At 44.5% G+C, this 25,073-nt stretch overlaps 2 protein-coding genes across 6 annotated transcripts in view; both read left to right on the top strand.

Annotated features, from left to right (window-relative positions):
* Positions 1–25,073, top strand: part of UBAP2 (ubiquitin associated protein 2) — a 583,216-nt gene that overhangs the window by 91,372 nt on the left and 466,771 nt on the right. The gene's annotated exons all lie outside the window — the stretch shown is intronic.
* Positions 6,224–24,934, top strand: FAM219A (family with sequence similarity 219 member A). Its single transcript, XM_019610319.2, has 5 exons — positions 6,224–6,235; positions 10,496–10,662; positions 15,145–15,225; positions 15,508–15,562; positions 16,622–24,934. The coding sequence occupies exons 1-5, from the start codon at positions 6,224–6,226 to the stop codon at positions 16,778–16,780; spliced, it is 474 nt and encodes a 157-aa protein (XP_019465864.2). The 3' UTR covers positions 16,781–24,934.

Raw genomic sequence — 25,073 nt, 5'->3', positions numbered from 1 at the left:
AAAAAAAAGGTGACCCTCCATGCTCCATTTCTTCATCATTAACTTCAACCTGCTTTTGCTGTGTTCAGGAATCTGTGTGCGGAAGTTAAAACCTGCTGTAAATCTTAATTACTGAAAGATAATTCAAACAGAAGTTGGAACTGACTGGAACACCTACTATTTTAGCTGCCTGTACTGCTTATGCACATTCTGTTTTCTGTCTTAAGTTCCTCGGGCAAAGAACTATGTCTTATACACACACTCACTAGTCCCTTAGTGCAATAAAACCCTGCTTGCTGAGCCCCTTAGGCTGTTTTTCCTTCTGTTCTTACAACTCTTCTGTTCCTTTCATCCCAGCTCCAGTCAAAGATGCAGCTATACCGCAATGAACTGTGTGTCTGTAATGCAGTTGGAGATTTTAGCTCATAAAAATGTATTTGCCAAGTGAAGCTGAATATATATGCAGTGTGCCCCAACACAAACCTCCATGCGTGCAGCGGGTACAGAAATTACCATAATTCCCATGTTGCTTTTGCTTGCCTTCTTCCTTTTGTCTTAAAACTGGCATCAAAAATCCTTAGCTGATGGTCTTTTGATAAACAAATCCACCAGTATTTTTCTCCCCTCAGTGAATACAGCTGATGGGGGGTGAAAGTGCCGATCTACCATAGTTTCTACCTCACCAGATCACAGAGGAGAGCAGTCAGGTAGCCAGGGCCCAGCAGGCAGCCTGGCAAGGGATCTGCTTGTCATCTCTACCTGTTGTCCCCAGGTTGAGTCAGGCTTTTCTTCGAGTCCCTTTGAACTCTCCCTGCAGCCAGCACTGCTGCTCCTTAGACAAAGGCTTTGGATTGGCAGTGCCCATAACAGCTGCAGAGCCCTGTGTTTTGGGATAAGAGCTGCCTTTTCCCCAGCCCTGCTTCTCGTCCATCACTCAAAGCAGCTGCTGCAGCCACCTTGAGGCCCTTCAGCTATCTGGTCTTCCAAGCTCCTTCCTTAGGAGTTTCAGTGGGGACATAAGTTCTCTCTGGCCAGTCGTGTTTCCCTCTGGCATTTGAGGCATGGCTGTGTTTTACCACCAGTCCCTTGGAGAGGTGGAAGGAAATGGCAGCTCCCAAACCCTCAGTTCTCCTGGAGAGAGTAGGACACTAAGGAGTAGCAAATAGGTGACAACAGCTATCTGCCATCCCCTCCATCATCCTCTACTACTTTATGCTGTCAGATTGCAACCTTTCCTGAAAAAGAGAGAGGAGTTGCTTTGAGGATGGGGAAGGGTTTAATCTCTTAGTAGTTTGGGACTAATCCGCAAGCAGAACCAAGTCTGGATAAGGAAGGCTGCAGCCTGCTAGCCCATCTGCCAGTTCCCCTGTGAGGAGGGCAGCACCCAGCTGGCCCTACGCTGTGGAGCACACAAGGGGATGTAAAGCCAGGGAAGAAGCCACGAGCTTTCTCCAAACCCTCTGCCAGGAGAAAGAGGAAGGGAGTTCCTACTCATCCCTTGGGCTGGAGAGCATTGTGGATATCAAGATGCCAGGCCAGGCTTTTTGTGAGTCTGTGACTGCCCTAGATATGCTGCCTCTCTCCTTGCCAACTGACGAAACATCAGAAGTGAGCAATGGGAAACTTCTGGCTGCCCCCAGTACAAAGACAAGGCTTCTCCACTGAGCTGTCCCCACAGGCCACAGTACCCTAGTGCTCTGCCAGCAGCCCCGTGAGCCTCACAGCATTTGTGGGTATGTGTGCTGTTCATGAGATTTACACATAGATCCTCACCCTGCTCCAAGAGGAAACATTAAATTAGGGGCCAACATTCCTCTGAAACAGATTTCCTGCCAACCTAATTAAGAAAGCTGAATCAGCAAATTGGCTAATCATAAACTTCTTAAATAACTAATTGAGCTCTAAGGCTCTTTGTCAAATTTCCAGACAATGGAAATCCCGCTAAGGGAGAGATCACGTCAGTAATCCGACTAAGGGAGTGGATTTGCTGCGTGAGACAGCTGAGCTGCTGCTGTTCCACATACTCACGCTGATATACTGAATAGCAGGAAGAGGCGTGCTGGGCCATGCATCTCCTGTTTTCCCATAAAGATTCACAGTAAACACACAATGCATCTAGTGAAACAATGCCTGAAAGTGCATAGTAGCACTGAGCTTTCCCTTTTCCAGGGAAGAAAACAGCATGTACCATTCTGAAGGGATTGATCAAAGCACAATGGAATAAGGAGCACGCACCTATTCATCTTGTTAACCAGCTTCTTTGCCATTGCATTTCATTTTTTGAAGTAAAAAATGCAGGATTTTGTTTGACGTGCATGGGTTTGCAGCAACTTGGTGCAGCAAGTGATGGAACAGAACAGATCAAATATTTGACATTTGTCTGCTAAATTGAGGCTGGAAACATGACTGGAAGTCATGTCTTGGGACCAGGAACAATCCAAAGCACCCTTCCAAGCGTGAAGCTGGTGTCAGCAAGCCAGGTGTCTCTCCAAGCCCATGTGTTGCCTGTGGCACTAGCACTTCTATCTTTATTTGTTTTGGTTTCTGGATGGGATCTCAACAGGTCATTCCAGCCCATGGTATCTGCCAGCCTGTGGAAGCTATCCCAATTATAACATATTCAAAATAAATTAAATTTGTAGTTTATATAGGCTGTAAAATACATGCTCCCTGCCATAGACCAATCATTTAGTGTGTATTTTAGACTCATGGACATTTGATGAAGTATGTATGCAGTTCAAGCTTACTTATGTCAGGCTCTATTCAAGTGATTTTTATACAAATATGCATTACAGAATGATTTCTGTAACTGAAGCCCAGAGTATTCAGCTAAACAAATTTGTACTGTCTGGCCGTTACTCTCCTAAATACACAGCACACTCACTGCATGCATCAGTGACCTTAAGACTTCATCACTGAACATCAGAACCCATAACAAATGTGATGTGGGCATTATGATTGTTTCTCTGGTTGCTGTGTCTTTAGTGAACGATGCTTTAAATGATGAGAGCTATTACTGATAAAGTTAAATTGCAATTAATAGACTACTTTCTTTTTCTTTCTTTTTAATCTAATATACCATACAGCAGACTTGGGCAAGCGAGTGGTCTTAAACCTGTATTTAATTGAATAGAAACTATGAGGGAAGAAACATTTGCAGAAATTCTTTCTGGATGAAACAGCTTCATGTTCTCTGTCCCTTTAGAAGGCATAAAGGGAAAGAGCTCAGATTTACAGGTTATACTTCGTAGAATTCACCTTATAAACTGAAACTTTTTAGCTGTGCTTCTCACGTTGCAAACACTTCCCCAGATATTTAACTTTGTTCTTATGGCTGATAGGAAAAGCGTTTTTTGAAAAGCATTTGAAAATACAAAAAAAAAAAAAAAAAAAAAACTACCCTTTACTAAAAGGTAAATGTGAAAGAAGAAAAAAAAGTTTTAAATAAAATGCTGTGCATGCTTTCCAGTTTTGACAGTGATGGATGAAATCTTTATATTCAGTACTTTGCAGCCATTAGGAATAAAAGTCTCGCTCTTTACTAAGTGAAAAAGCACAAGCTGAATCACAACAAAATGCCCTTGTGAGCTGGGAACTGTGACAATAGATGCATTTGAAATCAGCCCGGATAGATGTTCAAAGCTGAAGAGAGATCGGCTGCTGCCTGCTGCTGTGCAGTCGCAACCTGTCTGGGTAAGATGGCTGCTCAGACAGACCAGGCAGAGCACTGGGAGCCAGGAGACCCATTCTCTGCATCCCTGCTGTCAGAGATGCTTTTTGTGGCTTTAAGAGAGAGCAGTTAAATAGTTTCTCCCATGAGTAAAATATAGCTTGCTGCTTCACAATTACACCATGCCATGAGAAGGTAAAAATGCTCTGTGTTCAAAACAGTAAACACTTTCCCTAAAGCCCTTAGACTTGCTTTGCTAGGTACCTAGCTACACTGGGTGTCCAGCTCTCCTCCACATGACAGCCTAGCAGTGGATATACATGGTGAAGTCATTCTTTCCTGTATTCACATGAAGGTCGGGTAAAGGAACTTTGGAGCTGGAACAGCATGTCTAGGGTAAGGAGGCTGCTGTTGAAACACAAACCACTTTTTGGAGACTTGTGTAAGTGGATTCTGGGTTAGGACTGCAGAAGTCATTTACCTGTCCTCCTTGCTAAGGAGAAGCGTGACACTTCAGTTTTTCCAAAGGGAAGAGCAAGTAGTACCCCCAGCTCAACATACAGAAACCTCTGTGACTTGTGCAGCCCACTCTTCATAACAGCATACCCCAAGAGTCAGTCCTGCATTGCTGTGCAGTGCTCTGCCCGCATCCTTGGAAAAGAGATGCAAACATTTTTTCTGCTCTGCACTGCTATATACCATGCCTGTCTCTGGTCAGACCTCCAGAGTGCTTAAAGCCACACAAAGCTCATCAGTGCTCGTGCCAGCTCTCAGTCATGCCAAAGGTATGGCAAAACAGAAGAGTATGCAGCTGCTTGGGGGCTTAAAGCCTGGTCTGGAAGGGGTCTCGGAGGACAGATTTGTATCCCTGCTCTTGCTTGGGTTCTGGCAGTTGGACATAGCTCACTAATCTCCCCAAGTTTGGCTGGGTCAACAGAAATGAGGTACACTGGCTGAAAATATTGTCTTGCTCAACTTTCCCAAGTTGGTAGTTGACGACTTAGTTGCCTGACCCTTCCTTATGTGAAACCTTTTCAGTGCGTGTGGCACACATACATGATCCAAATCCCTGTTCATCAGGACCAGCGTAGCCACAGTACACAGCATCCGTTCACCTCCCTTCTGTCCAGCCCTCCTCAGCCTGCTGGCAAAGCCCCATTGATGTGTGCCCTGAAACCTCTCCAAGAAGTGGCACAGTCCCAGCTGCCAGATTCTCTCTGTTGGAGGTGGAAGTTAGGGAGGGTTCCGGTGTTAAGTAGATGCATGCCGATGTCCTGGGGCTGAATGACACAGAGTTGAGCCTGGGGCTCAGGCTCAGAGTGGCAGCTGAAGTCAGCACTTGTTCTTTTTCCCTCCATTTGTTCACCACCCTGTGGATCATTCAGTGGGATGTGAACAGACAGACTAATGTTATGTACTGTGCAATTTAAATTCTCAGCTTGCTTGAGAAGGTGGAATTCATCAGGGAACTGCTGAAATCCTCAGCTTCTGAAATGGTTTTGGCTGACAGTAGGGGACAGAGGGGCAAATACATCCCAAAATTTCATTTCATACATCTCAAGTATGGAAAAATACAACTCTGTCACAAAGGATTAATTTCTCTTTGTCTTCCCACTGCATTGAATCCCATGGACCCACACACACCATGCGGTCCCTGTGGCAGGGAGCTCCGTCTCCTCCCACTCAGGCAGGTTTGAAAACAATCGAGTTAGCAAGGTTCAGCTCTCAGCTCTCAGCAAAGAGACAGGAGCAGTCACTGCCTGCCTGCTCCCAGCCCACACTGCTAAGGAAGCAAATCAGACTCATCCACCACCAAACAACGGCATTTGTGCTGATCAGGCTGTGTCTCATGGGAGGATGTTTGCAGTCAAACGCTGTGACAGTGAGAGGTGATGGCATCCTAAATGAAACATTTGAGGGTTTGAAGCATCCAAATAACTCACTCTTCAGAATAGCATAAGCTGATGTTCACCAAATTCCTGGTCTGTCTGCTTTGCCCAATGCTACAAAAGCAGTAGTTCTCCTTTAGACCTCCTCTAGACCAAAATACGTGCTATTCTTACCTCTTCTGGTTAGGACAGGGTGACAAAACCCATACCACATATGGCAACATGTACCAAAGAAGCTGTTCAGCATTTCATTCAAAAACAAACAACAGCAGGAAGATACAATTGGAACTAGTTTTGGTTTTGTCTGAAGTCTAAAACCAGAGGAATGACTAAGGATTTACTCAAGTCTGAAGTTTCACATGAGCATGCTTCCTGTACCCATTGCCATCTTCCCTTGTCACTGAGAAGCTAGATGCGTACAGCCAGCTGAACAGGTAACAGTTTTAAATTGCAGTGAGTCATACAACGTTGCTTGTAATCGTTCTTTGGCACCTGGTCACCACCAGAGCTTACCTTGATGCAGCTGTGGAGCAGACGCTGCATGGCTCAGAGGGGTTAGGAGGCAGAGCAGGGCGATGTGAGGCTAGCACAAAGGCACAGCTTGCTCACTGAGCAGATCTACCTTGTTTTGTTGAATGATTTTAATGTCAGTGGGGGACAAAGTGTCTTAAAGTGGAGTGACGCCATGCTCAAGAAAGTGAGATGTGGTTGGCAGGTCCAGATAAAAGACAGTCCCTCTGCTCTTCAGAGCAGCGGCTGTGTCAGAAGGATCCTGGACATGACCCTACCTATGCACACCCTTGCATGTACACATCACTCCACAAGTTCTTCTAGCACAATCTCCAGGATTAGCTTAGGTGGAAATGGTGCAGCCAAATTGTCCAGTATTCCACAAACTCCCCACTGAAACAGAAGTTTGGCTCCATTCAAGCCTAGAACCAGGTAGAATACCCAACACAGCAACGCTGCTCATGATCAGACAGAACCTGCAGGTTCCTAATTCAGCATGCTTTTTAATGTAAAAGGCAGTGCAGGCTACTTTATACCTTCCTAGCCTCTTCTGCTCTTCCCTGCACAGAAAGTGGCTGTTAGGAAAACAAAGACTTGGATTTGGATAAAGCTGTCTCACCCTCAGCTGTACCAGCCCTGCTGGGACTGCTTGCCTGCTGGATCTTCAAGCTGTCACATTTACTCACAGTGTGCACAGTCACCTACAACCAACCACTGAGTGGGAGGGATACGGCAAAACACGTGGGTGTGAATATTTAACTAGATACAATGGTAAAAAAATGAAAACAGCTAAATGAAATGAAAGCTAAATAACCCATTTCAAATACTTACAAATGGTAAAAGCATTGTTGGAGCCCTGCTATTACACTGCCTTTTACTGCCAACAGTTAGTGATTTACCTGAAATAGCTGGAAAGCAGCCTTGTTTCATTCTGGTTTCCCAGTCTCCAAGTCTCTGTCACTCACCTCTGCTGTATCTCTGCTGTATTAGCTTTTTGCTGATCATCCAACAGCAGACTCAGCAGGCATGAAATAGCTGGTGTCTGGAAATCACAGTCTTCCATTCCTTCATTTGTTCTCCTGTGTACTATTTTCTTGCTATTGGGCAGTAGTGCCTGTTAACCACCCTTCCTCATTCTTCTAGTGCCTTCAGGTTGCCCAGAATTAGGTGGTTTTGTAGTGTTGGTATCAATTTTCCCTCAAGTCTACTGCTTCATGTGCACATATTGGAATACAGCAGGCAGCACAGGCAGACCTGGCCATAGGGAGCCTTAGCGTGTCTGGTCCCAAAAGTTGCCAAGGGTGGAGGACAAACTAAACCTATTCTCCGTATTGGGACTGTGCCCCTCATGTCTCAAGCTGAGGCCTCAAGGCTTAGGGAGCCATACAGGAGCACAGATGTCATTAAAGACCAGTGGGGAATACCTAAGTATCGTACCAGAGACTCTGGGATTCTGGAAAGAGCGCTTTCCGTTTTTATGTAGTCCTAACCATGAGAGTTGCCCAAGGACTTACTTCCCAGGTTTCACACAAGGGTTAGCACAGCTGGGTAACTCGAATGTGGTGATGTTGTGATTTGTGCTTGTCGTCAGCCCATATGTGGCAGCCTTTAAAGAAAAGTGTTGTTTGCTTCTCAAACTTAGTTTGTTGTTCCTTCTCTCACCTTCTCTTTACTGTGCTGATACATGCATTTGATTGCAGCTTCTATGAGAACTACTTTATTTGTGAATTTATACCTTTTTGTTTTGGACCCTGGAAGTAATGTTGTCAGAACTGGCTGTGTCAACTGTTTTTCTAAAAGGAATTTTGACATATAGCATTTGGATCCAGTGCCTTCAAACAAACGTATGGGAGCCAAAACCAAATGAGCTGGAAAACTTGGAAAAGAGCTCACTATCTTTAAGATGGGTTCATCAGCTTCACCTGCTAGGCTAGGAAGAAATACCAAACAGACAATAGGCACTGAAGACCTACCATCCTGATGGACCTGGTGGTTGATGGTCAGCACTGCCCAGAATTTCTTAAGGAGATTGGCACCAAAACCGCTTCTTGGGGCGATGGTTCATAATACTTATAAGGCTCAGTAGCAGGACTCCTTGCCTCAAAGTCTAAAGAGATTCACCATCACCTTCCAGAAGCTTGTCCTATCACCCTTGGGCTGGACAGACCTCCCTTCTCCCTGCCGTCTCTTGGTTCTTGGCCACTCAGGTTTCACAGCATCCAAGAGAGGACCGAAATGTCGATTCATGCTTAGAAATATGTCTGGCTGTGAATGTGACAGTGGCACATTTTGTCCTGCAGTGCTATTGCTTTGGGAATGTTCACTCCAAGCTAACAAGTAGGTGAGAAAAGGGGTTAAATAGGAAATTTATTATCAGTCAGACCCACACATTGAATTAGCACTCAGTAAGAGCATAGAAGTAGCCATGGGAAGACTTATAGGAGGAAGAAGACACTTAACTAAAGTCCAGATTCATCAACCAAATGAGCAATCTGAATTGGAAAAGAGCATTAGTGCTTGTATGGAATAATCAATAGAAATTAGAGAGTGCCAGTACATTTAAAAGGCTCAGTCAGGCCTTAACTATCTTGACAGAGAATGAAATCTTTGTGAGTCAGGTGCTTTTTGTGAATTACACAGCACCTTAAAGTATTGGCAACTTGTCTCAGCACTGCGGATTTGTGGTCAGCACTGCAGCTTCTATGTAAATGGGGGGAAGTTGTTTTGTATTTAGGGTTGTAAACCTTTGCCTCGATAAAACCATGCTTTATCCCTCTACGTCTGAATAGTAACATTCACATGGCCTGCAAAATGTCAGCCTTTTTTTTCTAGAGACAATGACAACCAGTGCATTTGCAAGTTCCAGTCATGAGAAATTACTGTGATTTAAGGTTTTGCCTTCGATCCTGTATCAGTCTCTTTGTTGCTCATGCCAGAGAGAGTTATTGGTCTGGTCCTTCCCCTGCCAACTTCAGTGAGCTTTTATTCACCTCTGATGTCAGCAGGAGCAGGGCTGGGTATGGTGTGTGTGGCTATGTACTCTCCTCTACCACTTCCTCATTTGTGCTCATTACCACAGTTTAGAGGCATCTCTTCTTGCTTGTCCCTCAAAAAAGGCAGCCTTGTACACCTGTCTCCCTCCTCCTTCCTCATGGATAGAACGGAGTTGTGCCACCGTGCACTGCACACCCTAATGGCACACAGCTTTCCCACAACAAGTAGCAGGTGCTTTCTTCTCCAAGGGGAATAAAATCTGCAAGAGAAAAAAGTATATCAACACATTTCACACACCACAGGGAAAGCAGAAGCAAGACGAATTCACTATTCAGGTTCCCCAGCCAGCAGTCCGATAAACCCCTATTATTCAGGCATGACACAAAAGTAGTTTCCAACATTTTCTCACACTCCAGAGAACATTTTTAGCCGGGTCCCGCCTTGCTGGTCCCATAGTCTTCGTTTCCATACAAGCCTTGCCTGGCACTGCAGGATGAGTCTCAGTTTTGTGGTTAATTGCTGACTCAACCCAACTTGCCAAAAGAAGCAAGGAAGGACTTTGAATCAGAAATTTGAATATTGATTTATATGACAATCCATCACACATGAGCTTCTATCCCTCCTATCCTGGTGGCAGCAACATATTTATATAGCACAAACACTGCCTTCCTGCAAAGGCTTAGCTTTTGCACCTGAGCTCTAGTTAAGATCCTTTGGTTAGAAGATATTAAGAATGGAAATAGTTTCTCCTATATGAGAAACTGTTTAATCTCCTCTTGCAATGACTACACAAGAAAAGCTCCATGCTCTGTAAGAGATTTAAGGTACATTTCAGCAGCAAACAGAACATGCTCTGAAAATTAAGCAAAAATATGCTGTTTAAAAATGTGGCTGAAGAAGCTTTCACTTTTTTTTCCTTAAATCTTCAAGATTCAACGTGAGATAAAAGAGGACACATTGGGGACAATGCGGGCAGTTATGAGGAGAAGCAGAGAAGGCAGCAACATTTATTCTGTGGGATGTTACTCTGTTGAGTTGCCTTCCTGGGAAGTAATAACTCTGCTGTCAAGCCTGGCTGGACTAGAATTAAAAAGAAGATGGTTCTGGATTGATGGAGGCACTTTTCTGACCCAGCTGGGTCCCTCAGTAGCAGTCTGTAGAGGAGAAAATGTAAAAGGATGAATTCCTTGCCCAGCCCACACTACTGTTTGAGTCCATAGCTGCAGAGAGGCAAGATTTGTCCTGGATCTCATCCTGAAGCTCCATGACCATCTTAGTGTGGCATTGCCAGCAAGCTGCTGTGTGTCCAAGCATACTACCTTTAGCCCCTAGTGAGCTTGGAACACAGCTTGTCCAACCTTCACAGTACCACTGCTTGGGAGATGGAGTGCTCATGTCCTATGCTATTAATTCCACCATGCTTTTTGCTACTATCAAATCTGGATTTCTGTAGCTGTATGGAGACCACCAAGGCTGTTGCCCTAACTTTGCTTCTCTCCTGTCTGTCCCACATGCAGAGAAGCAGAGGGAGCTGGCTCGGAAGGGTTCTCTGAAGAATGGCAACATGGGAAGCCCAGTTAATCAGCAGCCCAAGAAGAACAATGTGATGGCACGGACAAGGTAAGAATTGGAAAACTCGTCTGTGCTCTAAGCTTTAATTCCTAATGACCTTAAGACGGGCAAGGACAATGTTCGTTGTCATTCCCCCATTGCCAGACTGCAGGAGCAGTGATGGCCCTTTCAAAATGCTCTGTCCTGTGTTGCATTTTGTTCCATGGGAAGATGCAGGCACAGATTATTATCACTGGGCCCAGGACCAGTGATAACAGAGCCTGCAGACAGCAGTGAGCCTTGCCTGGTAAAAATCAGGGGTTTTATATGTCTTCAGTGCTCTGGGCAACCCTGCATAATAAGTAATCATACCAGCAGGACAGTGTACATTTCTGTGTCACATAACAGCAAACTGTTTTAAAGCTTAGTTCTGACTCGACTGCTTTTATCCCATTAATTCTCCTTCTTCTTTTTGAAAATGACCCCTTCCTCATACTGAATAACTTAATGAGGACTTGTGTAGAACCCATCTCTGTGTGCTTTGCTGAACAGCTCCTCCACACTTTGAACAGCATGGTCAGACCAGGAGCTATTTTGGCTCATCTCTGTGTGACATAATCAGGCAATGCTGTAATCCACTGTAAACAAAGAAGTTTTTAGATAGACATTATTTTAGTGTGTTTCTTTTTTTTTCCATGCAGGCTTCACTACAATAATGTATCACTTATCTGCATTCAGGGGGCAGGAACCACACTGAGTCAACAGAATTACACATTTTGCATGCTACAAGAAAGGTGATAATTTTTAGTGAAGGATCACACTTAAAATGACAACAGAATCTACACATGTTCTAGTTTAACCCAGCAAGCAGCTGAACACTACACAGCCACTTGCTCACTCGCCCCCCTCCTAGTGGGATGAGGGAGAGAATTGGAAAAAGGCTGGAATAAACACCATTGACTAAGACAGAAAAGGAAGAAAGAAATAACAGGAATGGTACTAAATATATGTATGCATACCTATACAGAAGCACACACCAATTGCTCACCACTCACTGATTGATGCCCAGACAGTCTCCAGGCAGTGGTAGCTCCCTTGGCCATCAGTTTTATGGTTGTTTGGTTTTGCTTTTTTGCATAACGTAATGTGGTATGGAATATCCCTTTGTCCTAGTTCTGTCCCCTTCCAGCTCCTTATGCCACAGCCCCCCTCACTGGCAGGTCAGTATGAGAAGCAGAGAAGCCGAAACGTCCATGGCTCTGTCCAGCACTGTTCAGCAACTACTAAAACGTCGGTGTGTAATTAACATTATTTTTCTCCTACATCCCACACTCGCATCGTGCATACCGTACAGTATGAAAAAAATCAACTCTGTCTCAGCTGAATGAGTACAACATGAAGGCTGCATTTTTAATGATGAATGAGAAGGTGTCATGGATTATTACATACTAAGTAGAACAGGAGTGGCAGGTCAGAGCCTCTCTCTATGCAGCACATCCAACAGATCAGTTTCAAATTAGTTCCCAAAACCTGAAGCAGTAGTCGTAAATCATGCCAAGACCTTGTCAAGTTTTATCTGTAAGCCCTTGTGACACTGGTGAAAGATACTGCATTGCTCACTGTTCTGCATTTAGTTTTTGAGACCATATAAGGGAGGCAGGTTCTTAGTGGCAGTAAGAACTTCTGCAAGTGCTCTCAGATGGGTTTTCCATGCCTACTGCTCTTCATTGGTTTCCAAATGCAGTCTGGGAAGATTTGGACTCTTTAGGCAGTAGGTAAGAGCAATTGTAGCAGATTTGCTGCTCAGGAGATTTAGAAACACTGAAATTAGTGGGGGAAGATAATAAGGGAGAGAACATGGAACTAGTGCTGATGCCTACCTGTAAAATGAGAGACTTCTCACTGGAGAGGCTGCTGCTTTAGAGCTGCCAGGAAAAGGAGGAGTAATTTGGGTGGGAAAGGGTTAAGCAGTGACAAAAGCTTTAGAACAGCCAGTTCAGCTTCATTACATCTGTGAAGATCTGAGCCTACATAGCCAAGCTAAGCCTGCTATCAGTAGACTTGCATTTCTTAGTTACTTTTCACACAGCTTTTAGAAGCTTCCTTAGGATCTGCAGAACAGAAGTTTTCAGCCTTTATATTAGTAGCAAATGTAGCCAATCTCCATTGTTTGTATACAACTGAGAGGTGACTGGCTTAGGTTCTTGATGGCCCATGGTTCCTCATCCCCCAGCTCCTTTAGCTTTCTGGGAACAAAGAGTATATTGACACAGACCTCAAATACCTCAGAATGGTTTACTCTGTCCTGTCATAGACAGGGCAGCCAGAAAGGCAGAAATGCCACAGGCTTGATCACAAGGCTGCAGTACAGTGTGAGAGACTCCAGTGGGATATTCTGCAAAACATCTAGACTATAGTTCTTTAAGTTTGAACAGCTGCTTCCTCCAGTCTCTGCAGGACAAGGAAAAGCTAAAGCCATTTTCCCCTTTTTAACAGTTTTGCTCTTCTCCTTGTCAAATGTTTTCCTTCATTCAGCTGAAGTGTGTTGCCTCTCCTTGTCCCTGCCTCACTTCCTTCTCCTTCTCTGATGCTTTTGTTCTTTGGTATTACTTCTATGAATTTCTGAAATCCAGCCTCATGTACCAGGTTCCCTTTGCCATTCGGTCTTCTCCTGAGCTGTGGGGACAACCAGCTTTAGAGGTGAAATGATTGGATCCATAGCATGCTCAGCCTTCCTAACATCAAATAAAATGTGAGCAAAGTTGGGTGATGCTGGCACTGTCATTTCAAGCACTGGCAGAACTTGCAACATCATCAGCACCTCTTCTACACAGATACTGTAATCTGCTCTGAGGATAAGCTAAACTTAGATATTGTTGCAATGTATTTCATGTTAAGGGACAAAAAAACAAGACAAAAAGCTCATCTCCACAGATGAAATTAAGTATAACCACAGTCCAGCTTTGTTCCAAGGACACTGAAAAGCAAAAGTAAGGTCAATTGGGATGTGAAGAAAAAACTTAAATCAGAGACACAGACATTATCACAGTTTCAGTCTGCTATAGAAAAGCTGTAGTTCTTGTACTAAGAAAAAAAAGACATTTCTCAAGAAAAAGATGTAGTGAGTTATTTAAATCAAGTAAATAACACCATAAGGGGCTGTTCTCTTTGATTCCCAATGGTGCTTCGTTCACTCACAATACAGTAACAACTGTCACTGTGTATGGAGCAGAAGCTTGGAAACTGAAGAGCAAGTATGGAAGTAAGTGTTTCTGGAATCAGTGTAGGCAAGCTGCTGCTGCCAGATCACAACTTCTGTTTTTGTTTCAGACATCTTTGCTTCTTTAATTCCTTCCTACGTTGCAGGGAGTAGAAGGACTCTCTAAAGGCTATGGGAAGGGTTATTGAATTTTGCAAGTGGGTACCATTTTTTGCAGTTTCCTGTTGCAGCAGGTTGGAAATTCTGCATCAGTTTTAAAATTAATTTAGTTAGACTTTAGTTTCAATGAATACAGTAAGAAAATACAACCAATCATGAGCATATAGATCTGCTTTGTGATAACATTTGAACTATTTTACTATCCCCGATTCTTTCCTATCTTCAGTGCCTTTAGCTTGTTAAAATCATAATGTCTTCCTGAGTTTTTCTGAGCAGAAGAACATTGCAGCTGTTATAGAGTAGTTGAAGCATGAATGAGACACATTATTGTTTTTAGACTTTCCCAAAGTCTTAGTCCCTTGTTAAAAGTCTAGTCATTCGTTTGGGAGAGAATCTGATTTAACCCACTGAGCAAAGAGATTTTCATCACACTCTTGAGTTCACACCTGCTAAATATAGTACCTTGCTCCATTTGCTCAGTCTGGTTGATCTTATTTTAAATATGATCTCAAGTCTTTGTGCAGTTTTATGGATGAAAGAACTCTGTTGTGAACTGGATACCATTGAATAATGTGTTTTCCTTATCTTAGATGCTCTGAAGTCTATATTCCTTTACACAGACTCCCTCAGGCAATTAAAGGTGCAAAGTCATCACCAGCCATTGTAACACTTACGATTAACTGAAAGTCATCATAGAATAATGGGATTTAAGAAGTGCTAGTCCATCTCAGCTCCTGTGCTGTGCCCACTAGCTCGTGTTTATCAGATTACTTACTGAATTTAAGAGTGAGACCTTAGAAGTGCTGTATTATGAGGGCAGGGTAGGGACTCAGGCAGAAAAACCAAGTCCCGGATTTCCAGTAGTAGAATAGTGGGAGTGTTATGCCCCTGGCTTTCCCTAGTCTATTTCTCCCATTTACTGATTGCAAGTACCATGTATTCATTGCTATGGAAAAAAAAAAGAATTTGATAAGGCAGGCAGTGCTAGGTGAAGAGATTAATGACACCCAGAGTTTACCAACAGTTCTATCTTCCAGAGAAGAGCATGTTTCCAAGGTAAGTCCAGTGCAAAGCAATGAAATGGTGAAGTCTCACCTGTCATATGACTTTGATACAAATGTGTGTTACTGAGCTGTACTGTGTGGTTAATGGACATCCTTTAATTTTTTCAGGCTCGTCGTTCCCAACAAGGGCTATTCGTCATTAGATCAGAGTCCAGATGAAAAGCCACTGGTAGCCCTGGATACGGACAGGTATGCAGGGTGTTAACAAGATTATGCATTACAGTGCAAGCAAGTTTTCACAACAGATTTCATAACTGGTCTATGTGTGTGTAAACAAGCGGGAAGAGGCAAGAGTAAATAGCACTTTTTTGGAAATGTCTGAGGTTCACAAATGAAAGTTGACCTCCAGACTCCTTTGATATAATTTCTCTGTGCCTAAAGAACAACTTCACAGCACTAGAGAGGACTAACTGGGGAATACAGGGCTCTCTGACTGTTTCCCTCTTTGCTCTGTCTTGTCCTTCCCTGCAGTGATGATGACTTTGACATGTCCAGATATTCCTCCTCGGGATACTCATCAGCTGAGGTGAGTTACACTCTCTCTTGCCATCCTTGCCATTAATGCTGATAGTAGAGCAACAAGAAAGAGCCTAGAGTGGCCTTTTGAAGCCAAAAATGGCTACGCAAGGAATTTACCAGTGGTGTAAACTTTGGAAGGGCCCTTGGCAGAAACTGTGCCATGCTTTTTTCTTCTCAGTGGTCTAGCTGGCTCCATCCCCACACTGGCATGGCACAGACACAGATCTGCCTAATCAGCCCCTTTGACCCACTGTTTCACTGAAGCTTTTCCCAGTTCTGCTGAGTCCACAGTGTTGCCCTACGTAGTACAAAAGCATCAACTTGTCTGTCATGGCAGCTCAGCAACTGTTTGCTTGCCAAGGACACAAATAAAGGACCTGTGAGTGCACTGCTATTTCGAGTCCTTATGGGGGCCAGGATTGCCTAATGGGTGTTTGCTTGGAGCAGCAAAAATTCCAGGAAGGACTTACAAATATGATCTCTTGTCCTCTCAAAGAGAAAAGGCAGGAAGTTTGGGCTTGATAATTTCTTGTATTGTTTCTAAATAGATTCCCAAGCTCTTCAGTGAATTAGTTGCTCAGCCTCTGGCTGCTGCTGCTTCTGTAGGATCTGATTTTATATCCAAGGTGCTGAGCAGCCATTCTGCACATGAGCCATTGAAAACTCTTCCCCCCTGTATCCCTTCTACCCCTTTTTCCTAGGGGAAAAATACCATTAAAGCATTGAGAAGTGTTCAAGAGTAAACACCAGATCAAATTGTCTGGGCTATTAGAGGGCCCTGTCTTGAAGGGTTGTTCCTTCAGAGCTGGCTAGATTGCACTTGAATCTTAGGTTACAAAGAACCAAGTGGCTTGACCACCTTTCAACTGCTTTAATGCCCCAGACTAAGTGAGTAGATTGCCCAGTTCCCAGTTGGATTATTCCTATTTCATAGATGGGAGATATCAGATATATTTAACATACCATATATGGGAAATATATTCCAGAATAAGAGACCTGCTTCCTCATCCAACCTATCAGAAGAAATAAGTTGCAAGTGTTTGACTGTTTGTCTCTTTGTCTGTAGCAGATCAACCAAGACTTGAACATCCAGCTGCTAAAGGATGGGTACCGGTTAGATGAGATCCCAGATGACGAGGACCTTGACCTAATCCCCCCTAAATCGGTCAATCCTACCTGCATGTGTTGCCAAGCCACCTCCTCCACCGCCTGTCACATCCAGTAGTGAGGCCGGCAGGCTGTGATCAGTGCTTTCCACTATAACTGTAAAACTTAACAGCCATTGCTTCCTCCTATGGTAGGACGTGCACCTCTTTGTGTTCATGGAGCCAGGAGAAACCCAAAAATTCATTTTATGATTGATTGATAAGTTATTTTAAACTATTGTTAAACAAAAAACAAGTTGCTCAAAGTGCCAGGCAATGCCTGACACAACTGACTGGTCTGAAAAGTGAATGCAGAAGGGTCGAGAGACCGTTCTGGGGGTTTTGTAGGCACCAGAGATATTTCGTAAGATGTTAGTTCCAGAACAGAAAGTTGGGCTGCAGTTAATCCTACCTGCAAGATCAAGAGGTGTCAAGGGGTTTTACCTGAGGTCAGTTCATAGTTCATTCTAAGCATGATTTGATCTATGTAACCAAAATTGTACCACAATAGAGGCACAAATGGCAACAGAACAGGGCATCCTTTCTTATGGCAGCTCTAGCTAGGACTAACACAACACAATTCATTCACTTGCAAAGAGGGCAAATAGGTGGCATTTCACTGTGAGTCAGTACTAGCTAGAGCTGTTGTGTCACATATCCAATGCAATCTTCCTTTGGCACCACATTAAGTTATTTCCAAACACATCACATTTGATCTACAATCCATCCATGCTCCGAGGGGATTCAGTCTTTGACTGAGAATGCCATACTCATGAATTCAGTTATACCGACTTCAGCTTATGCTTAATTCCTGTGAGACCCATTTGTTTCCAAAAGTCTCCAACTTCGTTTGACTAAGAAAAAATGAAACCTGCTAAGACAGGAACTGAAGGTCAGTGCCAAAAAAACTAGTAGAAGAAAGCATATTTTTACAGAGCTTGGCTGTTGATATTCTTTTGAAACTGCATCTTTTGGTGCCTGTGGGAGAGATTTGTTAACCTTGTGGTGTCAGACTTTAAGGGAGTTTTAAGCAACAGAGGGATAATGAGCAGATTCAGCTGGAAAAAAAAAGAGCCACAAGAGAAAACCATTATTTATCGCATCTCTGCCCACTTATGAACCAAGCTTTGTCTGTTAGAGCTGTCCCATATCAGGACCAATTGTGTCATGAAATCTGGCATTACATTTCCTTTCTGGACTGAATTGCCAGCTCACCAACAGATTGTTTTCAACACAAAATGATTTCTGGAATTAGGAGATGTCCTTTCCTGCTCAGCTTTACACTGCTGGCTTCAGAAGACATGGGACACAGATGGTAGATGAGCTAGCTTCATTCTCTGATGCCATGAGATCTTTGACACAAGCACAACTGTGTCCTTTTCTGCTCAGCCAGAAAGGCTGCCTGCATTATATCAGCACTTGCTTTAGAGACTGGTGGAGGGAAAAGTTTTAAATTTCCTATCAGAATTCCCCTGGGCCACAAGAAAGAAGTTGGCTGCTCTGAAGTACAGATCTCCTGCCTCAGATTTACACATCATGATCTGATTCTTTAAGAAGTCTCATCTCTCTTAGTGATGAGAAGGCCCCTTAACACCCTGAGTATTTTTCTGTGCAGTACAAGTCATGATGTCATGCACACCATAAGCATAAGAGCAGGCATTCAGGACTCCTGGGCATTATTCAGGAGCTGGCTTCAGACAACTATGAAAGATGCTTTCCCCCTTCCTAAAACAGGACTATTGGCCCTATCTGACAACAAACAGAAAGAGATTGAGCAAGCTTGTTTACTGAGCATTTCCGCCTCCTAGTGCAGAAGTGCTGATTAACTTGTCAACTCCCTTAGGAAGAGAGTATTCCTCAGTTAGAACTCCTCTCAATTTCTCATCATATAGCAGTGATGAGGGAGAGTATTTCACAAATGTTTCTAAAGAAGTACAAAGCTTCTAGTCCCCAGTTCCTCGTTTCTTTTGTGTGAGATGAGCAAGTTGTCTGAAAGGATGAGGGGAGCTCTAATGTGTTGGTAGAAAATATCAAGGAGTCTATTTTTCAAATGCGGAATGCGGTCAAAACTTTAAAGAAATCCCATGGTCTAAGTAAATCCTGTAGCACATGGCCCAATCTCTTTAAAGGTTCGCACTTCCAAAGCAGGATTTTACAGTTCAGCATCAGTACCATATAACATCTTCATTGTGCTTACCCTCCTGAGTCAGTGTCTGTGCCTTCTAGCCAGGCTCCACACACTCAGCCTTTCCTACAGTCCTTGCTCAGGAGCTCAGAGCATTTTGGTGAGCTTCTCGAGCCATGAGATGTCTGTTTCCATGGGTCAGCCCTTTCAAACTGTAGATCCCACAGGTCACCATCACACCACCTTCATGTTTCAACAAGGATCGAAGGAGACATGCTGAGATGAGTTTCTCAGGACTGCAACTCTCTGTAACCATTGCACCATGGCACCTCAACCAAGTCCTTGTTTTGCCCCTGTTGCTGCTTTTATCTGCCTGCCACGTGGCTTGAGACATTTTCCAGTTCCCGCAGCCACCTTCCACCCTTTGCATTGTGTGATGGGCACCTGCTTCCAGCATAACTCCTTAAAGTCCTTTGGAGGGAGATACTCACTTGCACATGGGAGTGAGATTAATTTAAATGTTAACCAGGCCAATGCTTCCTGCAAATACAGACTGAAGCACAGGCCCAGGGTTTCTCCCTGCTCACAGAAGGATTTAGTTGCACAAATAGCTGTTTTGGCATGATAGTACAGGACCATAAAATGGCAATTTTTTGGCTTCTCCTCTCTATGCTTTGTGTTCATATATTTTATTAGGGGATTAAAGTAGAAATGGTGGGGATAAGTAGTTACCTGTGTAGAGTCATTATCAGGAAGGCTGAATGAATTAAGGCATTGCACGTGTGGCTATCATAGAAAACTGATCACTAACCCTTCTGAATTGCAGCCCTTTCATCAGTTACAATCCTGAGATGTGGTTGTTGGCTTGTTACAGAACATGATTGCCAGCCCAGCGTTATGTGTTAACAGCGGGTTGGGTTGGCTCTCCCTGTCTCTCTTGTTTTCAGACTTTTGTTTCAGCCGTAAGGTTTTCCTTGTGCCCTCATTAAAGGTTATGTTGTGGTGGGTTCCCAGGAAGGAGTACACGAATGTGGCCACTGCTCTTTTACACCACACCAGCAGGTTATCTGCTGCCATGGCTGGAGAAGGTTAAAGCAAGGAGCACAGCCTCTGACTCTTTGCTGCAGCACTGTAAAGCTATAAAAGCTCTGCAAAGATGCTGGGTGCTCTCCCAGCTACAGTTTGCTTGCAAGAAAGAGAATCATTTATTTGCATCAGTGTTTGCACCATACCAGATGGCCTTTTCAGACCCTATTTTCCGTCCAGAATGAATACCAGAGGGAGGTATGCCACTGAGTATGAAAGGTTGCATTACTGTTCATCTAAATTAGCAAGCAGTTAAGCTACTTTATAGTGACGCCGGCACCTACAACAAAGGAATTTGATGCCTCCTAAAGCCAGACCAGCTTTTTGCTAGGATTTTAAGTGCTTTTAGTCTCCAAATTACTAGAGTTTAGGCAAATCCTTTCCTCATATTAGATGACAGCTGTGCTCTTTAGCATGAGCTGTCTTTGGGCTGCAATGTCTCAGTGCTCAACTCTGTTTCTCCAGTCTGCAAACTCGCCATTTCCAAATGTCTGCTTATCCTCCCAGTGTCAAAGAAGGTCCTCAGATAGCAGGATCTAGTCTGCTTTTCTGTTGGCTGTATAATCTTTAGCTGGAAGAAGGCTGATGTCTAAATGACCTTCCCAAAGGCTCCTTTGATCTTGCCAGACTTATCTTGAAGCCAGCCTTTGGAAGAAGCACTGGATCAAATCTGATGTTGCTGCATGTCGGCCCCAGGGTGTACATTTGGCCCTTCAGTTTGCTATTCTCCTGTGACCATGTTGCCTGCAGATGCCTTGCAACTTGCAAAAGCAGAGGGCCAAGCCTGGAGCACAGACTTCAAAAGGGACTTCTAGATGCTGTGCTCAGCTGTAGACAGGACAGACTCAGCTGCTCTGGTTTGGCTCTCCATCTTCTTTCACAGAAGGAGGCAGCTGCTCTGCTCAGCTGTGTGCTGGCTGACACACTGGTCTGAAATCCTGAGCAGAAACCTTCCCTGTCCATGCAGTGTGTCCTCAGGGTGGCCTGCAAACTGTACAACAGTGCACAGGAAGCTTGAAAAGTGCAGCACCCTGCATGTGACTCAGCTGCAAAATGAAGATGCTTTTGAAGGAAGGAGAGTCCCAGCTGAGCACCAGATGGAATAATAGAAGGAAAGCAAGCAATAACTGGAAAGGCTGCCAAGTGCTGCCTTGGCCTAGGACAGGTCCCAGTAGTCCAAGCTTATCTGCCTCAGTACAGTGCTGATACCAGCAAGGAGCAAAGCTTGCTTTCAGATGCACGCTCAAAAAACACCGTGTCCCTCAGCCGGCACTGCAGCTAAAAATACTACTGCAGAGACTCTACTGGACCATCAGAGTACAGAAATGAGATCTTGCTGCTTCTGGCACATGTTAGATGTTTTCTCTAGCCCCAGGCAAGTCACATCCCCTCTAGACATCCATTCTCTTCTGCAATACTGGGAAGAAATCTGCCTTCCCATGACACTACCACCTTGCATGGATGTTACTGAGTGTACAGTGAGCACCACTGTTAGGTTAGCTCTGCAAGCAAGATGCAAAGAGCATGCTATTAAAGTTTCATAATTCTACAAAGAACAGCTCTTCTTTCCCTCAGTTTACCAGCTTCTGGTTGTATTTGTGTATCAATGCTGCAGAGTGGAGCTCAGTGGAAAGATTAAGCAGCTTTAGGGACAGATGTTTGGCAAAGATATGTTTCCGAGTTTTGCTGCTGCCTTTGTACAGCTGGCTACTGAATGTGCCTGCTGACACAGAGAATGTGTAGTAACATTCAGTGGCCCAACAGCACCATCCCCTGCTAGCAGAGTTAAGGGATTTCAAAGTGCAGGTAGTTTTACAACTCAGATAGTGAACTCTAATGGAATGGAGGAGATCACCATTTGTGATATTCCCAGGGCAGTTTCATGCTTTTATTTTTAGCATTTATGTAACAATATGAGATGTATTTGTCTGGTCTCTCAATTTTTTCCATTCTTCCTTCAAGCGCACAGGGGGTATGGCCTCTCCCACCTATCCCAAAACAGGCTTATCACCTGGCTGCTGCTGGGCTCAGCAAGCCCAGGCTGCACATGCCACCCTGAATGTACCCTGGTTTTGTCCTCTGGCATCCTTCAGAGCTGACTCTTCACAGCTTCTGTCTCTCTCTGCTTTTCATGTCTTGAAAGTAGATTTTCACAATTGGTCAGAATGTCCTCTAGGAGGACACAACATCCTTGTTATTTCCAGTCAAGGCTTTCTTGTGCAAGAGATCACTCCAGACCTTGAACTGCGCTTCATCAGACAAATCTGCCCGTTGTAGAACTACACAACTCTGAAGCAGAAGAGCCATCAGCTTAGCACAGCAGGGTCAGTTCTGACCTGGGATTGCATACAGAAGGTTAATGCCACACTAACCGAGGAGCAGGGTTCTCACAGGAACTGCCAACTGAGATTTCACACCCCGTGTAGTGCAGCTGAATTGTTGCCTTGCTTCCCAAAAATTACAGCTATATCCTTTCCTGTTATCCCAAACACTGGTGGCAATCCCAGGATCACAGTGGATAGATGCTGTCTGGCTGAGCACTCCTCTGGCAGCCTGCTGGGAAGGCAAGGGCCAGAGCTAACTGAGGTTACGTGGAGCAGAGCATGCAGATTGCCATGGCAGAACACACACACACACCAGGACAGACTGCAGCTTTCCCTGGCACCCATAGAGAGCAATTCTTCCCATTGCTTCCCAGACCAAATTGCCAGCAGAAACTGGTGGTGGGTCTGAGCCTTTCTGTGAAAAGCTGCTTCAGCCAAAGATGCATTTGCTTCTGGAAGGAACACATCTTGCTGATTGCACCCAGTCTGTGAAACAGCCATTTCCATGGCAACAAATGATGAGAGGGGTAGTCGAATTTATCTGAGAGTGGAAGGTACAATTGAAGCTTAATTAAAATGTTACTTTCAGATGTGTCACTGGAAGCAGAGTAGTAAGCACCAGGAAAAGAAGAGCCACTGAAAGGCTGTGCTGAGATAAGTCCTGTTACTTATTGAGGTGTTTGCCCTCCCCTAGCTGCCCATTTACCTGTCCCAGGTGTGGTCTCCAGTAAGCTGTGAGGTGATACAGACCCATGGAGAGGTGGAAAACTTGGGCCAGCTCTCCTCACAGCAACCCAGCAGGAGATGCAAGTGTGATGGTGGGAGAGCCAGTGAGACAGCTGGGATTTCCCTTCGCCCTCCTGAGCAGCCCAGAAGAAGACTGTAGGGCTGAGGGTCACCCATGTGATTTTAAAACCTTGGTGTGAGACACCATCACCCTGCTAGGGTCTGGGACTCCAGATCCCTGCATGAGCCTGACATCCATGGGAAGCACAGCTGGGACATCTCTCAGTGGTTCCTTTGTCTGCTGTGAAGCAAATGCTGGTAGGGGTGCAGGTCTGCAGGGAGAATGGCTCTAGTGGAGGACAGAGTCTTTGCGGGGGAGAAAATCCAGAAAGATATTCCCCTTCTTCCCCTTACGCACATTTATATCCATTTAAAATCCTTCCGTGGGGGCTACTGAACCTTCAGTTTAATAAAGAAGGGAATGAACCACTACAAAATAGTTTTCTGGAAGGTTCTGAAAGTAGATGCCACTTGCATGCGGAGCTGCTCTGTGTCTAACGTGCGACTTCCAGACTTCAGTGCATCCTGCAGCTGAGTCCCTTTGTGTGCTGTGTGGGGCCATGGAGGGAGAGCCAGAGCTCACCACCACACCAACAGCTACAGCTTCCCAAACTACAGAAGGGTTAGGCAAGGAAGTGAGGAAAGCAGCAGCAGTGATAGAAGTGTAAGTAGTTGTCACAGGTAAACTTTGGTATCTATGTACAATGGTTAGTTCTAGAATTGCAAGCCTTGTTATATTGCATACGTCCTCCTTTCACTCTTTTCTCAAAGCAGCCATCATCTTTCCCCCGTCCCCACCTTGAACTGGTGTTGGGCAACACAGGCAGTTGCACCAAAATGATTCTCAGCCCCGTCCTGCATTCTCCCCCTCCTACCCAAACCCAAAGCAGACCAGACAGCTGTTGGCTATCACAAGTCTTAATTTTTAGTAACTCCACTCGAGTTTCTTTCTTCATGTACTATAGCTTCCTCCACAAGCACCCCAGCAGGGCAGTACAAGAGGCTCTGACCATGTCCCAGGAAGCTTCTTTGCCCCCTGGCAGCACCCTGCAGACATGCACCTTACTGGGAACGTATGGGTCAGTGCTGGTGAGAGCTGGCACTGCTGACCTCATGCGTCACAGCTGATGGGGATCCACCAGGGGAAGCTGGCAGGGAGTGGCTACTGTCCCTTTTCTTTTAAATTTGGAGGGAGAGGGGGATATTTTTGGCATTTAGATTATTGTCCACCTTCTAGTGGCCAAGTTCTGGGCTGCATTAATAATTGGGGTTGATGGGCTGTCTGGGCAGCTTCACACCAACTTCAACAGGAAATGTCATGGCTGTATCCATGGCTGAGTTTCTCCCGTGCTGGCAAAGAGCAGGCTGTGCATCCAGCAGCTCCAAATGACCCGGCAGGCAGTGAGGCAGCCCTCTTCTGTGTTCAGATCAAGTCCATTTCATGCCCTCAGCTTGAAAGACACTAAACCCCAAGGAAATGCTTCCAAGGTCTCCTTCCACCACGCAGTGCCTGGTGCCCAGTGGAGGCATTTGTGGGTCACTGAAAATGGGATCCTTCTGGGATATATTTAATGGAAATGCCTTTCAGGAGAGACCTCCCAACCTTTTCCTTAATCTCAGAACAGGGGATGAATTTCCAGCTGTCCTTGCATATAGTGAAACATAGCTGAAACAGCCAAATGCAAAGTAGAGTTAAATGTAGGGTTTGACCTGAATAACCTTTTAATTAGGAAGATAAATTTGTTGTAGCTTGACCTTAGTCCATGTTAGGAACCTGCTAATCATGTGACATGCGGAGTGTATTAATGCTGCACTTAACTTGGCCATTGGTTTTATTATCTGGTTTGGGGAGTTTTTCACTCCTGAAGCATCAGTCTGCATCTCGTATGTTCTTTTCTTTCTTTTTTTTTTTTTCCTCTTCAGAACTTGTAGCACATGTTGTACTTCTGTTCTCGTCTGCGTAGAGTATTGCCTTAAACAGATCAGTTGTGTTGTGGTTTGTTTTGGGTTTTCTTTTTTTTTTTCTACCATCAGTTTTATGCATTAATTTAT

Source organism: Meleagris gallopavo, chromosome Z, assembly GCF_000146605.3.
Source record: "Meleagris gallopavo isolate NT-WF06-2002-E0010 breed Aviagen turkey brand Nicholas breeding stock chromosome Z, Turkey_5.1, whole genome shotgun sequence".
NCBI classification, from domain to species: domain Eukaryota; kingdom Metazoa; phylum Chordata; class Aves; order Galliformes; family Phasianidae; genus Meleagris; species Meleagris gallopavo.
The sequence above is the reverse complement of the archived record's forward strand: the minus strand, read 5'-3'. Positions and strand labels throughout refer to the sequence as shown.

Excerpts from the sequence above, each read along its gene's own strand:
- FAM219A (XM_019610319.2), top strand. Across the intron at positions 15,226-15,507 it reads GTAGCCCTGGATACGGACAG|TGATGATGACTTTGACATGT; the intron begins GTATGCAGGGTG and ends CCTTCCCTGCAG. Across the intron at positions 15,563-16,621 it reads CGGGATACTCATCAGCTGAG|CAGATCAACCAAGACTTGAA; the intron begins GTGAGTTACACT and ends CTTTGTCTGTAG.